Source organism: Solenopsis invicta, chromosome 1 (assembly GCF_016802725.1).
Source record: "Solenopsis invicta isolate M01_SB chromosome 1, UNIL_Sinv_3.0, whole genome shotgun sequence".
Classification (NCBI taxonomy): domain Eukaryota; kingdom Metazoa; phylum Arthropoda; class Insecta; order Hymenoptera; family Formicidae; genus Solenopsis; species Solenopsis invicta.
In genome coordinates this window covers 18,098,233-18,119,470 of record NC_052664.1, presented here as the reverse complement: position 1 = coordinate 18,119,470, position 21,238 = coordinate 18,098,233, and the positions used below count along the sequence as shown (strand labels likewise).

Sequence of the window (21,238 nt, the reverse complement as noted above, 5' to 3'; positions counted from 1 at the left end):
TCTTCCTCCAAATCCTAAGAGGCACATGGTTTTTGTTTGAACTTTTCTTTATAACTCGGATCCTGTATATATTTATAAAATTGTTAAACCATAATTGTTATTTAAAAAATTTATTTACAAAAATTAGTTAATTTTCGAGGCTGATTTAAACATGATTTGTTGCCAAAAAATCCTGCTTATTATTTTTTTTAGTACTTTACAAATGAATTTCAATAAATTTGTATAATATAAATATCCCAGATAGCACACGGCATTCAAAAAGAATTTATGGGTTTATGTCACCAATACTGAGTTTATTTTGAAATGCAAAAAGAATTCTTTTCCTGATTTTTTCTTTCTTTTTTAGAAAAAGAATTTTTTTGCATTTCAAAATAAACTCAGTATTGGTGACATGAACCTGAATTCTTTTTTTAATCTTTTTGAATTCTCTGTGCTATCTGGGACGGTATCCAAATAGCACATGAAGCTTTAAGCTTCAATAACAATAAAATTGCCTTTTATAGTACTTATTTGCAAATTTGATAAGGAACTAGTATTATATAATAGTATTAAGGAACTTAAATTAAATTTTTTGTGTATACTAAAAATAAATATTCTATCTCTAACAAATATTTGTACAAAGGTTTTGTTTTCATTTGAATCCATTTTGTCGTTTAAAAGTTATTTACTTAAAATTGCAGCAAAATAGACTCATTTTTACTGCAAAAATCATTAAGTGTAAATCAAATTTTTTATTATATGTTTTTCTTCTTTGTAAATCGATCGTGGTTTCAGGGCCAAAATTCGGACATTCGCAATCAAAATTTTTCATCATTAATTAGGAAAGAAAAAAGAACAAATCTAACAAACCTTTAGCTTTAAAATTTGATAACTTGTAGCTTATATAGCTAAAACATTCTTAAATACAAAATGCTCTTGATTACGACTTTCGTATTTATCTTTCTGTAATACGCATGCGCAAGATAAGGCGGCATCGATCACCCGCACGTGGCGCGCATGCCGGCGTCTTCTTTTTTTGTAAGATGGCGGTGAGTCCAGGTGAGTCTTTCTTTGCCTTCAAGAAACTTATTTTAATCTACGTATATCTTTTACATCATTGAACTTTGTTAAATATCTTTATGACACTTTGAAAAAAAATGATATAATCAAGAATTATCAATGATGTTTATTTTCTTCGTGTTAAAGCGTCGATGTTCGAAACTTGCTGTAGTACAATAAGAGCGCATGCTTGTTTTTAGTCAACATTGGTACATTTATATTATTATTATTAAATTTCTAAAAGAAATCTTTGATTTATTCGTTCTTAAAATATTTTAATTAATCTACAAATTTACTAACGATATGTTTGATCAACTCTAAATAAACCAGTACTGGTTCATAGATTAACCTCTACCAAAAGGCATTACATTAAAACCGGTATTCATAATCGATGGTCTAATTTCAAGACGATTTTGAGTAATGTCTTGATCAAGTTGAAGATCATATATGATCCTGCAGTATCGGTTTTTTTGAACCAGATTTCTACATTAGACTAAAATGTTCAGGTTAGTTACATGAATTCACTGATTCTAATTGTTTATTACTACTGTTTATTACTACTGAAAGTAATATTGCACAGTTTGCATCATAGATATCCTTGTTTTATAGTGATGTCTATATTAAAAATGTGCTAGAGAAATGTTTCATAATTGCAACCCGTGCCCACTTTATTTTACTGGGTGTGTTACTGGATTGAGACTACACTTTAATTGAACATTAAGATACTTTCTGTATAATGTATAAATATAATAACAGGATTAAAGTTTCATATCTTATATGTAAGTAAATGCTAATGTGGATCCGTAATTGGTTGATGACATCTTAAGACAATACTTAAGATGGTTTTAATTATAAGCTTTGACTATGAATACGAGCCTAAATGTCTGATCTGATTAGCACTGACAATTAAACGTTACAAGTTAATTATATCATATTTTTGTTACACTGGTGTTGGATGGTTGTCTTATGAATGCATAAAATTTAAAAAATTCACATTTTCACTTGGATCTTTATCATTTTATTGAAAGTTAGTCTTATAATGATACTATAGTGCAATACCACATGTCTATAAGATACTATGACAATGGTTAAAAGTTAATAATTAATTATGTAGATATTAACTTTTATTCGTAGGATGTGAAGAAAGCACTTGAAAAAAAGAAAATTGGGAAAAAAACTGAGAAAAAACTGAAGAAGGAGCCAAAAGATGCATCCAAGAATATTATGCGTGAAGTCCGAATCCAGAAGTTATGCTTGAACATTTGTGTGGGTGAGTCTGGTGATTGCTTGACGCGCGCTGCCAAGGTAAATTTTATCAGCGTTTCTATTTTAATTGTTTCTAACAATTAAATCTTCAAAGTTAAAATAATTTTTCATACAGGTTTTGGAACAGCTGACTGGTCAGCAGTCAGTATTTTCTAAAGCTCGATACACAGTACGTTCATTTGATATCCTTCGTAATGAGAAAATTGCTGCTCACTGTACCATGCGTGGCGCCAAGAGATTTTGGAACATGGCTTAAAGGTGAATTTAAAAATCTGTACATGGATGTGTGTACGATTTACACTTATGTTGTAATCCTAATGAATTGCTTGGTTACAGGTACGGGAATATGAATTGAAAAAAGAAAACTTTTCCTGCACTGGAAACTTTGGTTTTGGTATTCAGGAACATATCGATTTAGGGATCAAATATGATCCCAGTATCGGTATTTATGGATTAGATTTTTATGTTGTACTAGGACGTTCAGGTTAGTAATGTAACTATGGTGATTCTAATTGTATGTTAATATTGCACAGCTTGCATCATAGATATCCTTGTTTTATAGTGGTATCTATATATTAAAAATGTGCTAGAAAAAATGTTTCATGATTGCAACCCATGCCCACTTTATTTTACTGGGTGTGTTACTAGATTGAGACTACACTTTAATCGAACATTAAAGCGTCGTCTACAATACAGTCGTTAAGATGTTACGACTCTGCAACGGACCAATCAAAGAAGAGAATATATGATTTTTTCTTTGATTGGTCCGTCGCAACGTCGTAACATCGTAACGACTATATTGTAGACGCTTAAGATATTTACATATGTATATCATATAAATATAATGGAGTGAAAGTTTACATCTTACATGTGAATAATGCAGATATAAATTATGGAATATTCAATTTGTAGGATTCAACATAGCTCATAGAAGAAGAAAGACTGGAAAGGTCGGTTTCCAACATCAAATTACTAAAGAAGACGCTATCAAGTGGTTCCAACAGAAATACGATAGTATTATTATAACAGGAAGGAAGTAACACACATGTATTTTATATTATATAATTTAGTAAATAACTTTAACAAAAATTGTTTACATTCTTTGATAATATATCCAAAGTATCTCAATATCTTTGTACAGTCCCTGCAGATATAGAGTATCTCAGACTTTGCATGACACCCATTAATGGTAAACCCATTTCGAAACAAATTATATTACATAATTATACTTTTTAATCTAATAATTATACTTTTAAATTTAAGGAATCTGGCAATAACATAATTTTTTTGAAAATATGATTCTTTAGCTGCAAAATGTATTTACAAAGTTGTTTTTTGGAAAGATGATTTTTTAAAGAGAAGTCGATTTTTTAACACTTTCATTTTCGCTCAATGGTTTTTCTTTTGTAACTTCACAATAAATCATTTTTCGGCAATGCCGATTGTGCAGTCACATTTCTGAGATTCTGAACTTTTATTTAAAAAAAGAAAATTGGTTGGAAAATATTGATTGGAACCAAAGTTTACCTTCTCAAAGTTGCCAACCCAATATTAATTTTTAATAATATTCGTATAATATTTTAGGAATATTGTATATAGAGTTTAGGAATATTGTATATAGAGCTCGTATATAGAGAAGTTGTGAGAATTATTTTTAATTTATCTGAATTTAAAATTATATCTTCATTTTCACTATCACTAGATTCATCAATATTGTTGATAGTTGCGTTGTATTATTTATTAACAATAATAAAGCTATTATTTTCTTGTCGTCCATGGTAGCAGCTATTTTTGAATTGCATCAAACTCATGGTAAGTTATTTTGTTTCCAAGCATACATCATGCGCATTATCAAAATGAAACTGTCAATGCATTCAGCACATTGAACGTGATCTATGCACTCAAATACGTGAAACGGAACACCCCTCCTGGGACACCCTGTACAATTATTTATATATTAGTAAAAGTCGTGTAACTTGGAAATAAGAAAGAGCTATTGATATAAAGTTTTGGAATATTTATTTTAATTTTTTCCCATACTGCATAATACATAAAAACATTGACGAGGGTGAGGATAAATGAAAGAAATAGAAAGTTCCTTATTGTGAGATTTGTATAAAAATAAGAAACAAATAAAACGTGAATCATTGTATGTAATTGAATTCGCGGGAAATACTATATCAGAAATAAAATCGCACAATCTATTCAAAAAGTGTCAAATGCTTTTAGCATTTTTTGTTATTTTCGATGGAATGACATACAAGTTTTATCTATAATCGAGTTTACTTAGGCCTAGCATTCACATAAAAGGAACTTTAATATAAAATGAGAACATTATCTATAATTTCGGAGTTAGATAAATGTGTGATCGCATTTATACATTATATGAAACTATATTCTTTTGTTGACATTGGACGTTTTGATATAGTGGATTACTGTCAATATATTTCTGTTTCTTTGTTGATTTATATAAAACACTTGTTAAGAGAATGTTGCTTCAAGAAGCGCTTTGTATGTGCTATGAACGTTCGTACTTATTGGCACCTTAGACGTACATTTTTCAGACTAATGTCATTCAAAATTACAAAAATCTTAGTGCTACAAAAATTATAGTTTCTACTCATGTTTCTTTTAAATCATTGAATATACTAGTTCTAGATCATAAAATAAATATTTAAAAAGGTAAAAAGATTATTTGTATCTAATGTTACAATATTGCGCTGAACAAGTTCAGAATTTCAATAACGAAAAATATAATTTTAACCAGTTGGTGCCAAGTATTAAACTTAATTATAATCAAGTATTCATTCGCAATAATTAACTGTCCCACTATTCTTTGGTTTTAATTTAAATACACAAATATCTTGTAAAAAAATGAATAATTAGAATTAGGATAAGTTATAGGAAGTGTGCTTATTGATGTCCACTACAAGTTGCACTTGTCACGACCTACTTAATTTGAAGCTACGAGCAGATAAAAAGGCAAGATATATCCTTCAGTCTCCATAATATTACCTTATCTGGACGTCATGTCACCAGGCTTTGATATAGATAATAGTATATACAGGACGATTCAGAGTTACTGTGCAAAGATGTACAATTAAATGATTTCTCTTTCATTGCTACTTCAAAATCATTTTCTTGTACATGCTTAAAAATTTTAAAGATGAACAAAAACTCTGATAATTCTTATCCTGATATATGTGTATATAGATATATATATATATTTTATTTGTATAACAAGTAAATATATATAAATAAATTTATTTATGTTCGGGGATCCGTACGTAATAACGAGAAAGATAGATTCAACTTTTACACTTGTATAAGGATGGGCATGCATTTCAAATAATTACATAAAGATGTTCTCAACTTCAAATCCTTTCCAGTAACTTAGTTGTCACATATATATCACATATTTCTTGCCCAATTTTGGAATATTGTATCATAATGCAATACATGCATAATAATCATTGAAAGAGTAAAATTCGCAATAACTAGATAATATATTTTGCTCAAATGTAACTAGGATATTTATATATATCTACTAATTTAGAGCATAATTTAGAGCAAGTTATGCGATATGCGTGATATCAATTTGTAATACATGGCCATCGCAGAGCACTGATGTCACATACAGTCATAAACAATTTCAGTCTAGCCAAGCTATATGTACATAATTTATGCTATTACATCCCAGAATTTGAAATATAGAAGTATAAAGGCAATCTCTTAAAAAATTGCCAGCTATATTTACAAATTACACAGCATATATTTTTATGGATTAGCTAGCAATTTTGGTGAGAGAAGCAAGTTGTTTTTGTGATACATACATATTTCAAATATTCATCAAGTTTAAAACAAATGTTTCGAGCACGCGGTAAAATGTTGTGGTTGTCTCTTTTTAAAAGATACTAAAGAACTAAACGACGTATTTTTCGGGCGTTAATTTGGATAACACCAATCGTCAATAATATAATGTTTTAGATTGAAAATTTTTAGAAAATATTATTTTCTCCCTGATCGATAGTATCTATCGATATTGTGTCTTTCCGCATCTGTGAAGCCCAAGATACTTTCAATAGCATTTAAGTGACCGTGTTGATTCTCCTTATCAGTTAGGAAATAGTAGATCGCCGACTTTAGGAACTGCAGAGTAATTTCCGGATCGAGTGTACCCTGGCTGCTTCTCGCCTCTACAATACGCCTATACATTGCCTAATCAAAACAGAATGGCATACTCGTTAAAGAACAATGTTAAAATCATTAAGATATGTGTACAATTGAAAAGTGTATAATTCTTTGTTTGTAAGTACATATGATTATGTTTTACCAAATTTAAATCCAGACACATTCGTATGTTTTATTTTCAAGATTTAACATAATTTTTAATGATTAATAGCATATATGTTATAATTAAAAAGTGTATATATTATCAATTTTATATTAAGACAATTACCATTTAATATTTGTCGTTATCTATTTATATCGAGATAATTACCTAAATAAAGCAATATTTGCATCTTATTTTTATCTAGCTTATTAGAACATATATTTTCAACGTTATCTTATATTTAAAAAATTGTTACCTTTTTCAAATTATCAAAGTTTATGTGAACAATATTGAAGTATTGTTCTTCGCTTTTCATACTCCAAATTATCATTTATTCTAAGAGAATTTTTTTAAAATAATAAATAAATATAATTGCGCAAATTTCAGAAAATAATAGTGCGATGTAAAAATTGTCCCAAAACTATAAGTGGTTCAAAAACCATTTTTACAAGCAAGAAGCTTAGTTATTATAATGTGAGTTATATATTCTATCTATATTTTTCAACTTCAATTTGTATTTGTGTCTATAGAGGAACAAAAGAGGAACATTTTTGTCAAATTAAATGCGACAAACTTTTGTTTTTAAGAAATAAAAATTTTTAAATAAAAATATATTTGTTTAATATTCTAAATTATTTTGCTTATAGCGATATTATTTTAAAATTGTCTAGATAAAATAATATATAATTTTATCTATTATTTAGATAAATATAAGTTATCTAAGCATAATACCGATTAATACCGAATAAAATTAAATTGATCTATCTGGATTCAAATATATAATCTACAAGTTTTGTATGCAATATAAGTGAAAGTATGGTGAAAGCGTGCATTGCCTGTAAGCTCGTGCAAACTTACATTGCCCGAAGATATAAGAGGCTGTTTCTTCCAAGTGCACTGGATAACATCGCCCGATCTAAGAGCAACGTATAAAAATATAAACCATCTACATTTGTGCTTCACGGTCCACATGCAATTGTTGCAGCAAAGCGTTCACTAACGCGAATGTAGAAGAAAGAAAGAAATACGAGGAGCGCAATCGTGCTCTTTTCCACACGCCCTTATTTATTCAAGAACTGATCGCCTTACGACAAACTTATATACAGGATTTTTTTCCAAAATTAACACTCCTTTTACCATAGAACACTTCAATTACGTAGAGATAAAACTTATGCAATTATAATAAATTACAAATACATGACATGTAATAAATTACAAATTATTAAAATAAATTATTCACTAGCATAAAAGAATTTTCCAATTAAATCTACTTATCTAATCTTGGAATTTATAAAAGAAAAATGACAAACCATTACATTTGTGTGTCGGAATATCAGCTCTTGATTTAGTAAAACATTGATAGAATATCGGTGCATCATATATGCGAACAATTGCTACTTTATGGGCGAAAAGGTGGATGAGAATTGCGTCATCACTTCGTAGCCGAGTTAAGATACAGACCTTACGTGTGCCAAGGACCCAGAGAGAAACAGCCTCCTGAGCGCTTAATAAACTTTGGCTATGTTCGGCTGAAATGTGAGGTTCAGGCGAGTAGCTTGTGTCCTGGAGTGTGAGCGGCGACCAAAAAAAGTGGCATATCGTTAGTACAAGAGTATTGTGAACTACGAAAATGCTCGAAATGTGAAGTACACGCCTCATAAGTGTGATAAATGTGATAGATGTGAGATATAAATAAACAATGTCTGCGAAACAAATGTAAAAGCTGATTGAGCTATGTAAAAAAAAACGCGAATCTGAGATTCACCTTATTAGGCGTGTTATTGTGTTAGCATAATTAATCATTAGCAAATCTCGCTCTCTCTTTCTATCAATCCTGAGAAAATCAGTTATTATGTGAATTTCATTATACTTTAGTTGAATACAATTAGAAAGAATAAAAGACATACTAATGATTAAGCAAAGGAAATAAGAATGCAAATGTTGAACTAATAAGAGACTCATTGTGTGCAAATACCGCAATGCAATCTAATATTATGAAAGCTCGTTGATGACAACGAAAATGTGATGAATTTGCTGAAAAGATTCTCATTAATAATAACTGATGTTAGAAACGCTAACATTTCTATTTGAAATATATTAATAACCATTGAAAATCCTTTATCTTGTACAGAATGAATAAAATTTTTAATCTGTTATGTCGCTGTACTACATTTTTAATGTAGGATTTTTAGAATAGTAGATTATAAGTAAATTACATCTCACCTTAATATTCTCTAACTCAGCTTGTGTAACAGTTAGTTGTTGAAGCAATTCTGCGACGGTGACTTTAGACGGTGATTGATGTGCTTGTACGAATATCTGTAATTTTTTACGAAAAATTAATGTCGATCTTGCATTTTCCTTTGTCTTTGATGTATTTAATGTACCTGATCAGCTTGTTCAATGCGCGCAGCTTCTTGACCTTTGGCATACATTTTCAGGTACATTTGCTTATTTCTTTCTTCCTGATCACTCAAAAGCGTCTTCTGCTCAATAAGCTCAGTTTTCACAGCCTCTAATTCCGTTTCTAATTCACGCACGCGAGCTTCGGCGATATCCATAGCCGGCCGCACTTCACAGTAACGAGTATTAACCTCAGACAATTGATTCAACAAGCTTTCCACCTACAAACATATCACCAACATGAAAAATAATAATCTTTATTTTTGAAAAAAAAAAAAAAAAAAAAAAAAAATTATATATATATATATATAAAGGCATAACTGGTCATAATCAGTCAAACAAACTCTACCTTGTCATTGTGCTTCTGTTTTAACTCCTGCAGCTCGTCAACATGCCGCCTATGCATATCGTCGATTCTACTTTCATAATGACTAACTACTAATCGACGTCTCTCTTCATCTCGTTCTACTTCACTCGTTGGCGTTACAGAATTCGTATCAGAAACAATGTCGTTGGATATAGTATTACTGCACGTGCTAACAGTAATCTCCGGTTGCGACTCTGGCAGACATACGGAGTCTTTCGAATGGACGGAACCATCTTCGAAGTGTCCGGAATCGGCTAATGACGAGGGCAGATCCGTGTGCACACGCTTCTCCAGCGCTTCCGGGCTGGCTTTCTCCGCGGCGCCTTCATCGGGAAGATCCTTGCTCGGCGACTCCGGCGAGAAGGGATTGTTCTCGCGCACTGTGAGAGCGTCGCTGCTATCCGTTCGCTCATCTGGACTGTTTAGAGAAGCCTTGTACAACCTCAATTCTACAACCTCCTTTGTTAAACGCAAGATTTCCCGATCCTTTTCATCAATCTCTTTACGTGCCTCCTTCAATAGAGCCTGGATATAATCAAGATAATTGTAAGTTTTAATAAGGAAAAAATAAAATTGCCATATTAAATGTACGTACATACATGAGTAATCATTTGAGTCTCGTTGATTCTTTGCCAAATTAAATAATTATTTATAAATTTCCAATGAAATGATTATTAATTATCATCTACAAAAATTACATTTTTTCAAGATAAAGAATTATGAATAATAATTTTCAATTCTAGAAACAGAGTACATTTGTATATTGCGCTAAACTGTATTGCCAACAAACTAATAGAGAGAAGTTTAAAGCGGCCTGTAGATGCTCAATAACATTGTAAAGTATTTCTCTAAGACCACAGTTTCTCAAACTTATTTGGATCGTGTCCCATTTTTTATCCCATTTTTTAAAACAACAATTCGCGACTCATCTAGCTTTAAGAATTATGAAAAAAACGGGGGAAGAGAAGGAGTGAATTAAGAGTAAATTAATTATTTATTTATACTACTTTACTCCCCGTATTTTTAATTTTTTATTGAATATAATTATTTATAATTACAATTATTTATCAAATATAAATTTTACAATGAGTTGGGTATTAGATTGATATATCAATAACACAAAAAATATCATTTTTCAGTCAAAGTAAATTTTTTAGTGCTTAATATTTTCATATCACTTATTAAATACATTTTTCAGTTATATAAACTCTCCTCTCAATATAGAAAAACGACATTTGTTTTTATTTCTTATGTTTATTTTGTGTAAATTTATTTTTCAAAATATAAAGGTACGAAGTATGCGCTTAGTTTTTATTTCTTCAAATAATATTTCTGACTTTATATCAAAAAGAATTATTTTTATGTACAAGAAATTTAATAATTCATAAAAGTTTATTTCACAATTTTTTTTTTTATCATAGTAAAAAATTTTTCCCAACTTTGGAAATCCTTGCCCTAGACAAACTCATTTAAAACAAACAAATGCAGTCTCTATATGATAGATCAATAATATTGTGTAATAATTTTGAGCGTCCAAGGGCCGCTTAAAAACGGAATGAGTGACGAATAAAATGCAACTATTTTCATCGTGAAAGCTTTAGTTACCTGAAACTTTCGGACTTGTTTAGCCGCTCTCTGAGTAGGCGTAAGGTACTGTTCGCTGTCGCCAACATAATTTGAACAATGCACGACATATTTTCGCGATCGACCAGACCAGGTGGTGCCATTCAACGCAAAGGAGGCATGCTCGCAGGCGCTCGCTGTGCTGCAAGCGCTGCTATAACTCTTCACGCTCTCGACATCACTGTCATCGTTGACTCCCGCTGGAGTTCCCCCAGAGGCCGCGTGACCTGGCCGCGGCCTCACCGGTGTCAGTGAGAGACTCTGAACGGTAAATCATTATATTAACAACATCCGTTAGTGCGACTCATTAAAACAGATATGAATAGAATAGAATGGGAAAGACAATGTCACTTATAATATACAACGATATTAATTTTAAAGATACAATCGCGCAGCTAAATTAGAGATTGTAAGTATGGACATAGCACTCTCTTTTTAAGTCGCGTTTTTAATTAAAGATTGTACCTGTCTAACTTAATATAAGTTTACGTTAAATCGAATGTAATTCTAATTTCGATAATTACCAAATAAGTAAAGAAAGTCTTTTTAAAGAGAACATTGAAATGTCAATGCTACTTTCAGAAGTTGAAATTTGTTTCAATGCAATTTAAATTAAGTTTAATTTAAAAATATTGAAAATATATAAGGAATATAATTTTGTATCGCATAAAATGTTTAGTGTTAGTATTAATTTAATTCGTTATAACTATCATTTCATTAACGTTTCTTGATTATTTCTAAATCCTTTCATCTTTTTCTAATTTTTTTAACTAAAGAAAAATAGAAAGTGAGTTAAACCGAGTTTAAAGTTAAGCTACATTGGTGCAAACGGGCCTAAATAAATTAGAAAAAAATAGTTGACTATTTCGTTAATGCTTCTCGATTATTTCCAAAATTTCTAGGTCCTTAAGCAAATTAGAAAAGAAATAATTATTTTATTAACACGTTTCTTGAATATTCTTGATTAACACCAAATGTCCAGGTTTTTGAGAAGCTGAGAAAAAAAGAGGTAAAGCACAACTTATGTACGACAGTTGGTGAAAATCGATACGTGGGTGGATTTATAACGAGTTGCCTACCTGTTGGACGATTTCTTATATTTACTTGGAATAATAACACTCGTCCGGACTATACCTATCCCGTCACGCCAAGGCGGACAGGCTAGACTACCGTAGCTCAATGTGCGAATTACCCGTTAATCAACGGAACTTCAAGCGCTGTTCTGAATTTACGGTTAACACGAGCAAAGGTAAAGGTCTCTATACTGAGATTCTGGCCTACGCCACACGCAAAAGCCAAAGATCAATTTCTCCTATAGCGCTCGCCGAGGACCTTAGTGGATCTTCGAACGCGAACGGTCATAAGCCGGGCTCCAATACTCTCAATACGCTTCTTGTTTCATAAAAGAATATAAGAGAATAGGAAGAAGCGAATGTAGAGTATTTGTACACAATAATCCATTTCTTTAAGAAAAAGGGTTCCAATAAACCGATTACTATATCAGTAAATGATATTATACTAATGCAATATTGTCTAATACAGCTAATCAGTTTATTGAAATATTTTTCTTTAAGAGTTACCATAGTGTCATGAGCAAAACACATGGTCCCGGTAGTGCTTATACGCTGTTTAATTTATAAACCATTCAATCTTCAATATAATGTAATCCCGAGATTGGAGAACTACCGTTTGTGTTAACTCTTTGGTCCTCGCTTTTTCGCGCGATGCAAAAAGAATGGTCGCCACCAAGGTTCTTCGTTCGAACAACCGTGCGACGACACTTCGAATATAACGCGAATATAACAAGTCTGTCTACGTAGTGCGTAGCGACGTTGATGGTTTTTTCCGGACAATTCTCGAGTGACAATTTCTCGAGGGAGAGATACGTGTCAGCGGTAGTTACTCACGAAGGATCGTTGTCGTGGCGAGTCGGTTCCATTCTCCGTGATGACCGGGAAGAGACAATGATCCGGATGTTGATGCTGCTGCGGCGACTGCAGGAGGTGGTTGTGACGACGGGGATGGTGTTGGTGGCCGACCAGGGCCGTGCTGGCTGCCGCGGCGGTGGTGGCTCGCGGATGATGTGGAGGTAGACGTTCGCCGCGCAAGCGCAAACTCGCGGCGCGGCGCAGAGCCGACGGCGATGGCCTCGGTATACGGGAGTCCAGCGAAGACGGCGGCGAGGTGGTAGCTGCTCACGATATATTCTAGTTAATAATTGAATAGCGGGAGATGGAAAACGTGGTCGAGAGCGGCTAGCGAAGGGTCTGTCTATCGCGTCCGCTTTCAGAGATCAAAGAATTTGAAAGTAATCTGGTTATCTCACTGAAAGCTTGGAAAAATCAATCTTCTGTTTTGTAATTATGAAATTAATAAATCTTCTTTCAACAAAATTGAATCAAACTTCTAGTGTTAAAAATTGGATTAATATATACTAATTGTACATTCAAAATTTTCGTTTGTATTTTAATACATAGTAAAATCTTATATTTTAGAAAGATTTTATACTCGTCTATTATTTATTACTGTATCTTAATCGTATTTCACTGGTGATAAATTCTTAAATGCAATCAAACACGTAGAAATATAAATTTCTTTAGGACAGAAACTCGATTGACAGGTTGGATATCTTCGATTGGACATCCCTAAATATAAATTCATTGGAATTTTAAAAGAGATAATATACAAAAAAGTCCAGTAGAAAATAAACAATGAATAAGACACTTCAGAGCAGATACTCTAAAAATAGATTTCCATGAGTTATGACAAGTTAACAAATAAAAAATATAAAGAAAAGAAACAAAATGATTGAAATTATTTTATGAAACGTGAAACGCATGAGAACAAAGATAAAACAGTTGAAGAGAACGGTGAACAATAGAAATACTCGAAACAATTACTTCTTTGGACAATTTTGTAAATAAAAAAATGCCACTGTAAAGCATACAAACATTGTGTTTAAGTAAATTAATTAATATATTTTTTTTTTATAAATTCAATTAAAGTTAATGATAAATAAAATTAATTTAGTTACGTTAAAAGTTCCATGAATAAAAAAACTAACTAGTTAAAAAATACGTTAATATTAAATTATAACTAAAGTTAAAAGTTAATTTTGAAAAGCATTATTTATATTAAATTAGAAATTTGTAAGTTTTTAAAATTAAATTAGTCAAAACAATTATAATATGGATCATCAAACAAATTGTATATTTTATTTGTAAATTAAGTTTACGAAATACAAAAAAACAAAAATAGTTTTTATGTTAATATATTTTTGTAATAATTTTTTTCTTATACATAAATTGTTAATTTAGAAAAAAAGTTAATAAATTAAAATTTTTGTTTAAAACATAACTAGTTAACATTAAAAATTAAATCATATTAAATGAACTAATTTAAGTTAAAAGTTATTATTTTTAACTCCATTATTTAACTTTTAAACTAATTACTAGCCAATCCTGTTCAGATCTGCCAAATTTAGTAGACAAAAGACACGGAAGAAAAATAATCTCTTGATCGTTTGCAAAATCTAATAATAGCGTTAGTCGCTGATCAATGCAGATGTAATCTTTGCGACAAAAATTTTCCATCCTACTTACTAGGGCTATCAGCTGATCCAGTACCTGGCACATGGGTAGAACTGGTAGCAGTGGCAGTGACCTTGTTGGTGGCGGTGACAACACACGTTGCCAGGATCGGCGTCACAGGAGACATAGAGGTGACGACGGTGGCGTGAGTTGATTGACCCGGGTGCATCGGTGGCAGAGACTGCAGAGAAGATTCTTCGTCGCAACGAGTCATTCTGTCCATCCCGTTTATCTTGGCGCCGTGACGGTTATCACCTGACACGAGAAGAAACGCGTCTGTTTATTGTTTAAAGAATCAGGAATTTGTTATTTTCAGATCTTGAATTGAAAGATTTCGATGCATCTGAAACAGAAGATTTTATGATAAAATGCGCGTGAAACGGATCGATAAAATCAGACAGTAGGCATCATATTCTGTAACTTTTTAGCAACAATTCAGTATCGTTACAATGTCGTTGCGCAGATATTACACATGGTAGAAAAACTGCGCCACCACACTGTAACGATACCGAATTGTCGCTAGAGTTACAGAATAGACTTACAGAATCGATAAAAATTGATTTTTTTTTAAATATTTTATTTATTTTTTAAATACATGTTTAACATGATTTTTAGCATACAGAGAAAATTAGTATTAAATCAACAATTCAATCATGTTTCATGTATAAGCAAGAATATAAAATCTTCTTGGAAGAATTTATAATCTTAAGCAGACATAGTTTATTTACATCAAAAAAAATGTTTTTTTCAACGAATTGTTAATTTGATATTAATTTTTTTTTCTGTGCAACCTTGGCATAAAATGATTCATTCAGTATTAATGCAAAATTTAATTAATATCTACTTTATTAATTATATTATTTATTTTATTTTGCTTTATTATTTTCAAAATTGGTTATTAAATATGGTGGTATCTTGTAAATCCGCGTGTGCATACGTATTCGTAAGAAGATTAAGAAATAATGTAATAGCAGTCTAGCTTTTCAGTCGGTTCTCGTGGAATGAAAATATTTATTCAAGTGCAATCACGATGTTATCTCTCAAAATTTTACCTTGCGTAAAGTTTTATCAAGCTCGTAAAAAAAAACAATGACAATAAATGATGCATCACCACGTAAATTATCTTAGTAAGCAAATTTTTCCAGACACTCTCGTCGTAGTAATATAAACGATCCTTCAGCAAACAGGCCGAGGTCGAGGACATATCGATTGGACGAGGCGCTACCGTACGCTGAACCTAGGTCAGTTCTCCATCGAAACTTTTGTACCTGACTTTCAGCACGATATTTTTCGTGAATTTTAGATAAGTTTTAAATCGATTTCTTCCCGTGGAAAAATTTTACTTATTCGAAATTTAAAAACTTTAAAAAAATGTATAAATAAGAATTCAGACATATAAAGAATTCTCAGACAAGGAACTGATTCAATTTTTTTTTCATCTCTTTTTGTGTAGACAGACAAAAATTCACGTAGATCTCTTTCAAAAGCACAAAAGAAAATAAATTTTAATAGATTACAGACAATTAATCTCTAATATTACAAATAATAAATCTATAAGAAATACAATAAAGTGCACACAAATTCGAGACGCATGTTTTTTTGCACGTAGTCACAACAAAGCTAACAGTTGTTCGCACAATTGTCGGGTGCACTAAGCGTGTCATACAATTGTTAACTTCGCGTGTATTTCGTCCTTGCGGTAACTACGGAAGCAGGATACAGAACCGTAATTTCGTGGCGTGCCTTAGAATGAGTAGGCAGAATTACGTAAAAAAAGATTTCAAAGGGATCGTGCATGCGAATCTCCCGAATGCATCTCGTGACTTTGCTCTCGAAACATACGAAAAAGTTAAAAGAAAATATCCATACGTCGAAGAAGCGTACAGGTACAAGTGGATGGAAGAATATGTATACAGCTTCTTGCATCATGAACACAAGGCTTATGAGAAATAAGCATCATATGTACAATGTGCTAGACTTGAACGCGTGAATTTCGGGCAGTTTGGTTTGCGAACTTCAACCCTTCTCGTTTAAAAATTATTGTAACATTTTGATATAGGATTTTTCATCTCGAAATGATTTTAATAGCGAGATTCTGTAACTCTGATAGCATCGTTAAATTAGTGTCGGACCACAATGTTGCTTTAAGAAACCGTAAGCCGTAAGGCCGTAAGAAAATAACTAATCACAGTTGAATGTGAGAAGAATAATCGACTATGGTTGGTCAATTTCTTACGGTCTTATGGCTTACAGCCTTATCGTGGCAAAACTTTTTTATCATATACAATTTCTGCACAACGATAGTATCTTAACTGTCGTTAAGAACTACAGAATTTCGGGACAGGAATTTGCTATTGATGGATGTCACGCAAAATTTGGGTCGTATACCCTCTGAATTTCATTGAATAAAACTTCTAAAAAAATGAATTATTGATTACTCAAGTTGGAGTAACTTTTTGTAGATTTTAATTCATATGGAGTGCAGTTATCCAATCTGTGTCATGGGATAATTTTTTTTTACTTTGTATCGTGAAGTGAACTGTATATTTTCTTTCACTCTGTAAAGTGAAATGAGTATTTTCACTTGTAATTAATGAATCTGATACGTCTACGTCACAGTTGGAAATAGTGCATGCACAAAGAAAGATCACTCAAAGTCGCACTTTGTTGCACTAATCGTCTCGTCATCGTGTCGACGTTGAGTCCATAATACAAAATAATGTCGACATTGCTTGTTCTAAGAATTGTGAACGGTGAAAAAAAAATACGTTTAATAAATTATTTAGTCTAATGGAGTAAAATATTTATTCCAAATGAGCAAGTTACTTTTTCTTTGAAGTTAAATATTCATTCTCTTTTTAAAAAGTGCAATTTCAATCCATTCCGAGTATTTTTACTCGATTGGAGTAAGATTTCACAAGAAATTTAGAGAATAACGTAATATAATTGTATAATTATAAATTTTAATTATATATATAAATAAGAAATCCAGTTGTAAAATAACAGTTATTTTATACGAAAATAGAAAAACATTAAAAAATTGTGTTTCTTATAAATTGATCTTATAAAATGATCTTTAGTCAAAACTGCAAAATATGGTAAATTAAAAAATACATATAATCACAAAATTCAGTAACAGTAAATTCACATTGTAATAAGAAATTTAAACAATTTCGCGCATAAATATTCTATTCTTTTCAAAATAAAAGGTTTTTAATTAAATAGCGTGCAAGAGAGAGAGAGAGAGAGAGAGAGAGAGAGAGCCAAATTACATACTAACTTCCGGCCAAATTTATTTGCATTTGCTGGTCTTATTTTGAAAGTTTCTAATTTAAATATCAAATAAACAAATAAGCGACTAAACCGGTTAAAGCAAGATCTTACAATTAGTATAATGTTTCTGTTTAAATTTATATATACTTTCTAGTTCTTCAAAGTACATGCTAATTACTTTCAATCTTGAAACGCAGTTCTTGATAATCAATTAAATATATTACTTTTTTTAGGATTACGTTTTAAGACCAAAAATAATCATTACAATAATTTGAAAAACTAAAAAATATACATAAATATTATTACATGCCAAAATGCAGTTCTGACCGTTAAAACGTTTCTCTATTTATATATGTTATATATGTTATTCAAGTATCTCATTTAAGTATGATTTTCTAATTTGACTTACTCTGGAAGTTCTTTATTTTATTCTATGATTTTAAATCTTTTTCACATCTCACAAAGAAAAATTCGGATTCGCAAGCTGCTTCTCAGGTATAAGATTCTTCGTCTGCTATGAAAATGCGGAATATTTCAATTCGGGAGCCTGATTATGTAAAATGTAAATCGATCGTAACGCTCGACGGTTTCGACATCGCCGGACTTACGAAAGCGAGCTGATGGGAACGCGGGAGTAATTTCGCTCGACTTTGAGTAGCCGCAGCAACGTGGTCGAAAGGACAGTCGAAATGAAGTGAAAGGTGCGAAGGAAAACCGCGACCTTTATCGAAATAAAATAATCGATCGGGCCACGTTCTATTTCAAGGATATTCTGCGGCATTATGCAGCATTTACTTCGCCAACGCGGCCGATACGGTAGAGAGCCTCCGACCGTAAATAATTCCGCGTAAAGACATTCATTTGTTATAAATACGCGCAACGTATTCACGACAATCACCCACTTCAGCGAACCGTTTCCTTTCCTTGCTTACTTCTCCCCATACAAAGTTAATGCGCTTGTACTTTGTAGTATCGGCCCGGACTTTATTGGGAACACATTGATTCGCTTATTCAATAATGCAATTTGTTAATTATGCATTAGCTAAAATTAGATGATTAGTTTCCGCGATCCGTTTGCTCATTAGCTTTTCACCGGAATCGGTACGCAGAATTAATTGCGCCTGTAGTAATAAAACTTTATTGAGGAAAGGAAACACTGATCTATTTTACGAAGCAGTTAAATTCTCAACGAAGGAAAATTACATAATTAGTGAATATTTTTATAGGATTAATATAAAAATCTTTTAGATTGTATATCTTACTTGTATATCGAGAAATTCTAAAGCAAATCCTAAAACAAATTATCGACTTAGTATCTTTGAATTGGCTTTACAGAATTTTAAATTCTCTCACGCACTTAAAGTGTGTATGCAAAAATAAAGAATAAAGCAAAGAGCAATTTCATGCTAATAACAAAAATAATTTATTTTAAAAAATGTTTAATGAGTTAAACAATTTTTTTTTTGTTATTATGAAATCACTCCTTAAATTCTTCATTTTTGTGTGTAACTTTAACTGTATAAAGAAATTTAAAATTCTGTAATCAGTTTGAAGATATCGCCTAATTAAAAATTATCAGTAATTTAGGATTTCCTTAGACCTGTTTTCATAACATGTGGTAACCATTAAGTTAACTATATCTTGAAAATTAACCAATACACATATTTTTAAAAATTTATGGTTAAATAAACTAAAAATCATGTGTATTATACACGCATAACTTTTAATTTAACCATAAGTTTATGAAAGTATACATCAATTAATTAAGTTATGGTTAACTTGATTTTTTAAGTTAATTACACAATAGAAAAACGGACTTTAACAATAGACCTAAACAGCACAATATTTATGATATTTATAGATATTTATTACTATTTCTTTTTCTTAATATTATATAAATATTTTATATAACTAAAAAAAAAATCATAAAATCTTTATTCATAAAATGTTATTAAAATCTAGACTAAATATGCTACACAATTTATTTATAGTAAGTAAAAAATAAATATATAGTTATATCTTATACATATTTCATAAATATTTTTATGATATTTATTATAATGAATTTTTATGATTTGAACATAAGATGTTTATGAAACATTTTTACAAATATTTATAAAATATTTAAGTTCTTATTATATTTTGTAAATTTTCTAGAAATATTGTGTGCTGTCTGGGAAGAAAACAAAATAATAAAAATAAAGAATAATCTCTTACGATAACCGCTATCTTTGTGTAAATAATTATATATGATTTCTCTACGTTCCGACGCATATCATGGAACCTCGCAGATTTTTTTGAATAAACAGTACGATATATCGATAGATCGATAAAATGATAAACCCTTCAAACTGCCGGATCGATACTGCACTTTCCGCATTCGCGAACGCGTTCGAGCGATCGATCGAGGCGAAGCACAGCGATGTTATGTAACGCAAGTAAAATAATTATACGTAAATTGGCGCGTTAGCAGACGAGGGAACGCTCGTAATTAGCATTGAGCGATACGCAGAGTCAGCACTTACATTGCGCAAAGAAATAGCTTTGCCAACGTGTCTTAACGAATCTCGAGGATGCTTCCTCTTCCGTGAGAAAAAATATCGAAAAAAAAACTCTTGGCGACGAGATTTTTTTCGGTCGCGTGTCTTCGTCGTTAATTCGCGATAACTCGCGATAACAGGCGACAGAGATTTCAATCTTTCTAAACATCACGTGACGTCTCTACAAAATCTCGAGAGCGATCACGGGAGATAACATATTGGAAGGAAACACAAAAAAATCTGTAGCTAGACAAAAAGACCGCTGAAAAGAACCGACTGTCAATTTAATCGTCGGCGCGTAACGTTCAAAAACACACTACACTTTCATCTTTTTTTTTCTCCTTCCCCTTCCTCTTGGCTGCATCACCCAGTGCCACGATGTATCGTTTTAGCCTCGTTGTTCATCGAATGTTAAAAATAAAATGTGCAGATATACATGGAGGCTCGTTATATCGTATCGCTCGAGGATACGCTGCAAGTAACATATGTATCGCGGATCCGGCGACTGACGAGGAAAAGCTGAGAAGCTCGCGCGAACACTCACCTCGGCGAAAAATGCACCGGTATCGCGGGATAGACACGTTCGATCATTCGCCTGTTTTGCTTCCCGAAGGGCCGTTTGTTCCGAAGGGCGAGTGTTACGATCCGTCCGAGCGAGTCAACAAATCTGCGAGGGAAGACACCACGGGAGCGCGCGTCGTCGACTCTCACGCACCCACTGTCGAGTACCCACTGTCACTGTTTCGGACGGGCCACGTGGTCCTCCTGAAGAAGTCGGAATGAGATTCGCGACTGTGCGAGATTG

The 21,238-nt window shown here is 31.8% G+C and overlaps 1 protein-coding gene and 1 pseudogene across 4 annotated transcripts; one reads left to right on the top strand and one right to left on the bottom strand.

The window, feature by feature from the left end:
- Positions 1–959: 959 nt before the first annotated feature.
- LOC105201200 lies at positions 960–3,393 on the top strand (annotated as a pseudogene).
- Positions 3,394–4,439: 1,046 nt separating this feature from the next.
- On the bottom strand, positions 4,440–21,211 carry LOC105201203. 4 transcript variants are annotated; one of them, XM_011169145.3, is made up of 10 exons: positions 20,978–21,211; positions 14,633–14,875; positions 12,938–13,221; positions 11,013–11,291; positions 9,390–9,932; positions 9,025–9,261; positions 8,861–8,956; positions 8,099–8,200; positions 7,496–7,553; positions 6,312–6,522 (listed from the first exon to the last, which is right to left on the bottom strand). In XM_011169145.3, the coding sequence occupies exons 2-10, from the start codon at positions 14,841–14,843 to the stop codon at positions 6,512–6,514; spliced, it is 1,821 nt and encodes a 606-aa protein (XP_011167447.1). In that variant the 5' UTR covers positions 14,844–14,875; positions 20,978–21,211; the 3' UTR covers positions 6,312–6,511. The 4 variants fall into 4 exon arrangements, with proteins under 4 accessions (XP_011167445.1, XP_039305009.1, XP_011167446.1 ...); XM_011169143.3 differs by lacking the exon at positions 7,496–7,553 and having other exon boundaries at positions 4,440–6,522; XM_039449075.1 differs by lacking the exon at positions 7,496–7,553 and having other exon boundaries at positions 4,440–6,522; positions 14,633–14,963; positions 20,978–21,112.
- Positions 21,212–21,238: the final 27 nt, after the last annotated feature.

Coding starts and splice junctions, on each gene's coding strand:
- LOC105201203 (XM_011169143.3), bottom strand. CDS start 14,843: ATGGACAGAATGACTCGTTGCGACGAAGAATCTTCTCTGCAGTCTCTG. Junction 9,262..9,389: donor AACAGAAGCACAATGACAAG/GTAGAGTTTGTT, acceptor ATATGTTTGTAG/GTGGAAAGCTTGTTGAATCA. Junction 8,201..8,860: donor CTGAGTTAGAGAATATTAAG/GTGAGATGTAAT, acceptor CTCACACTCCAG/GACACAAGCTACTCGCCTGA.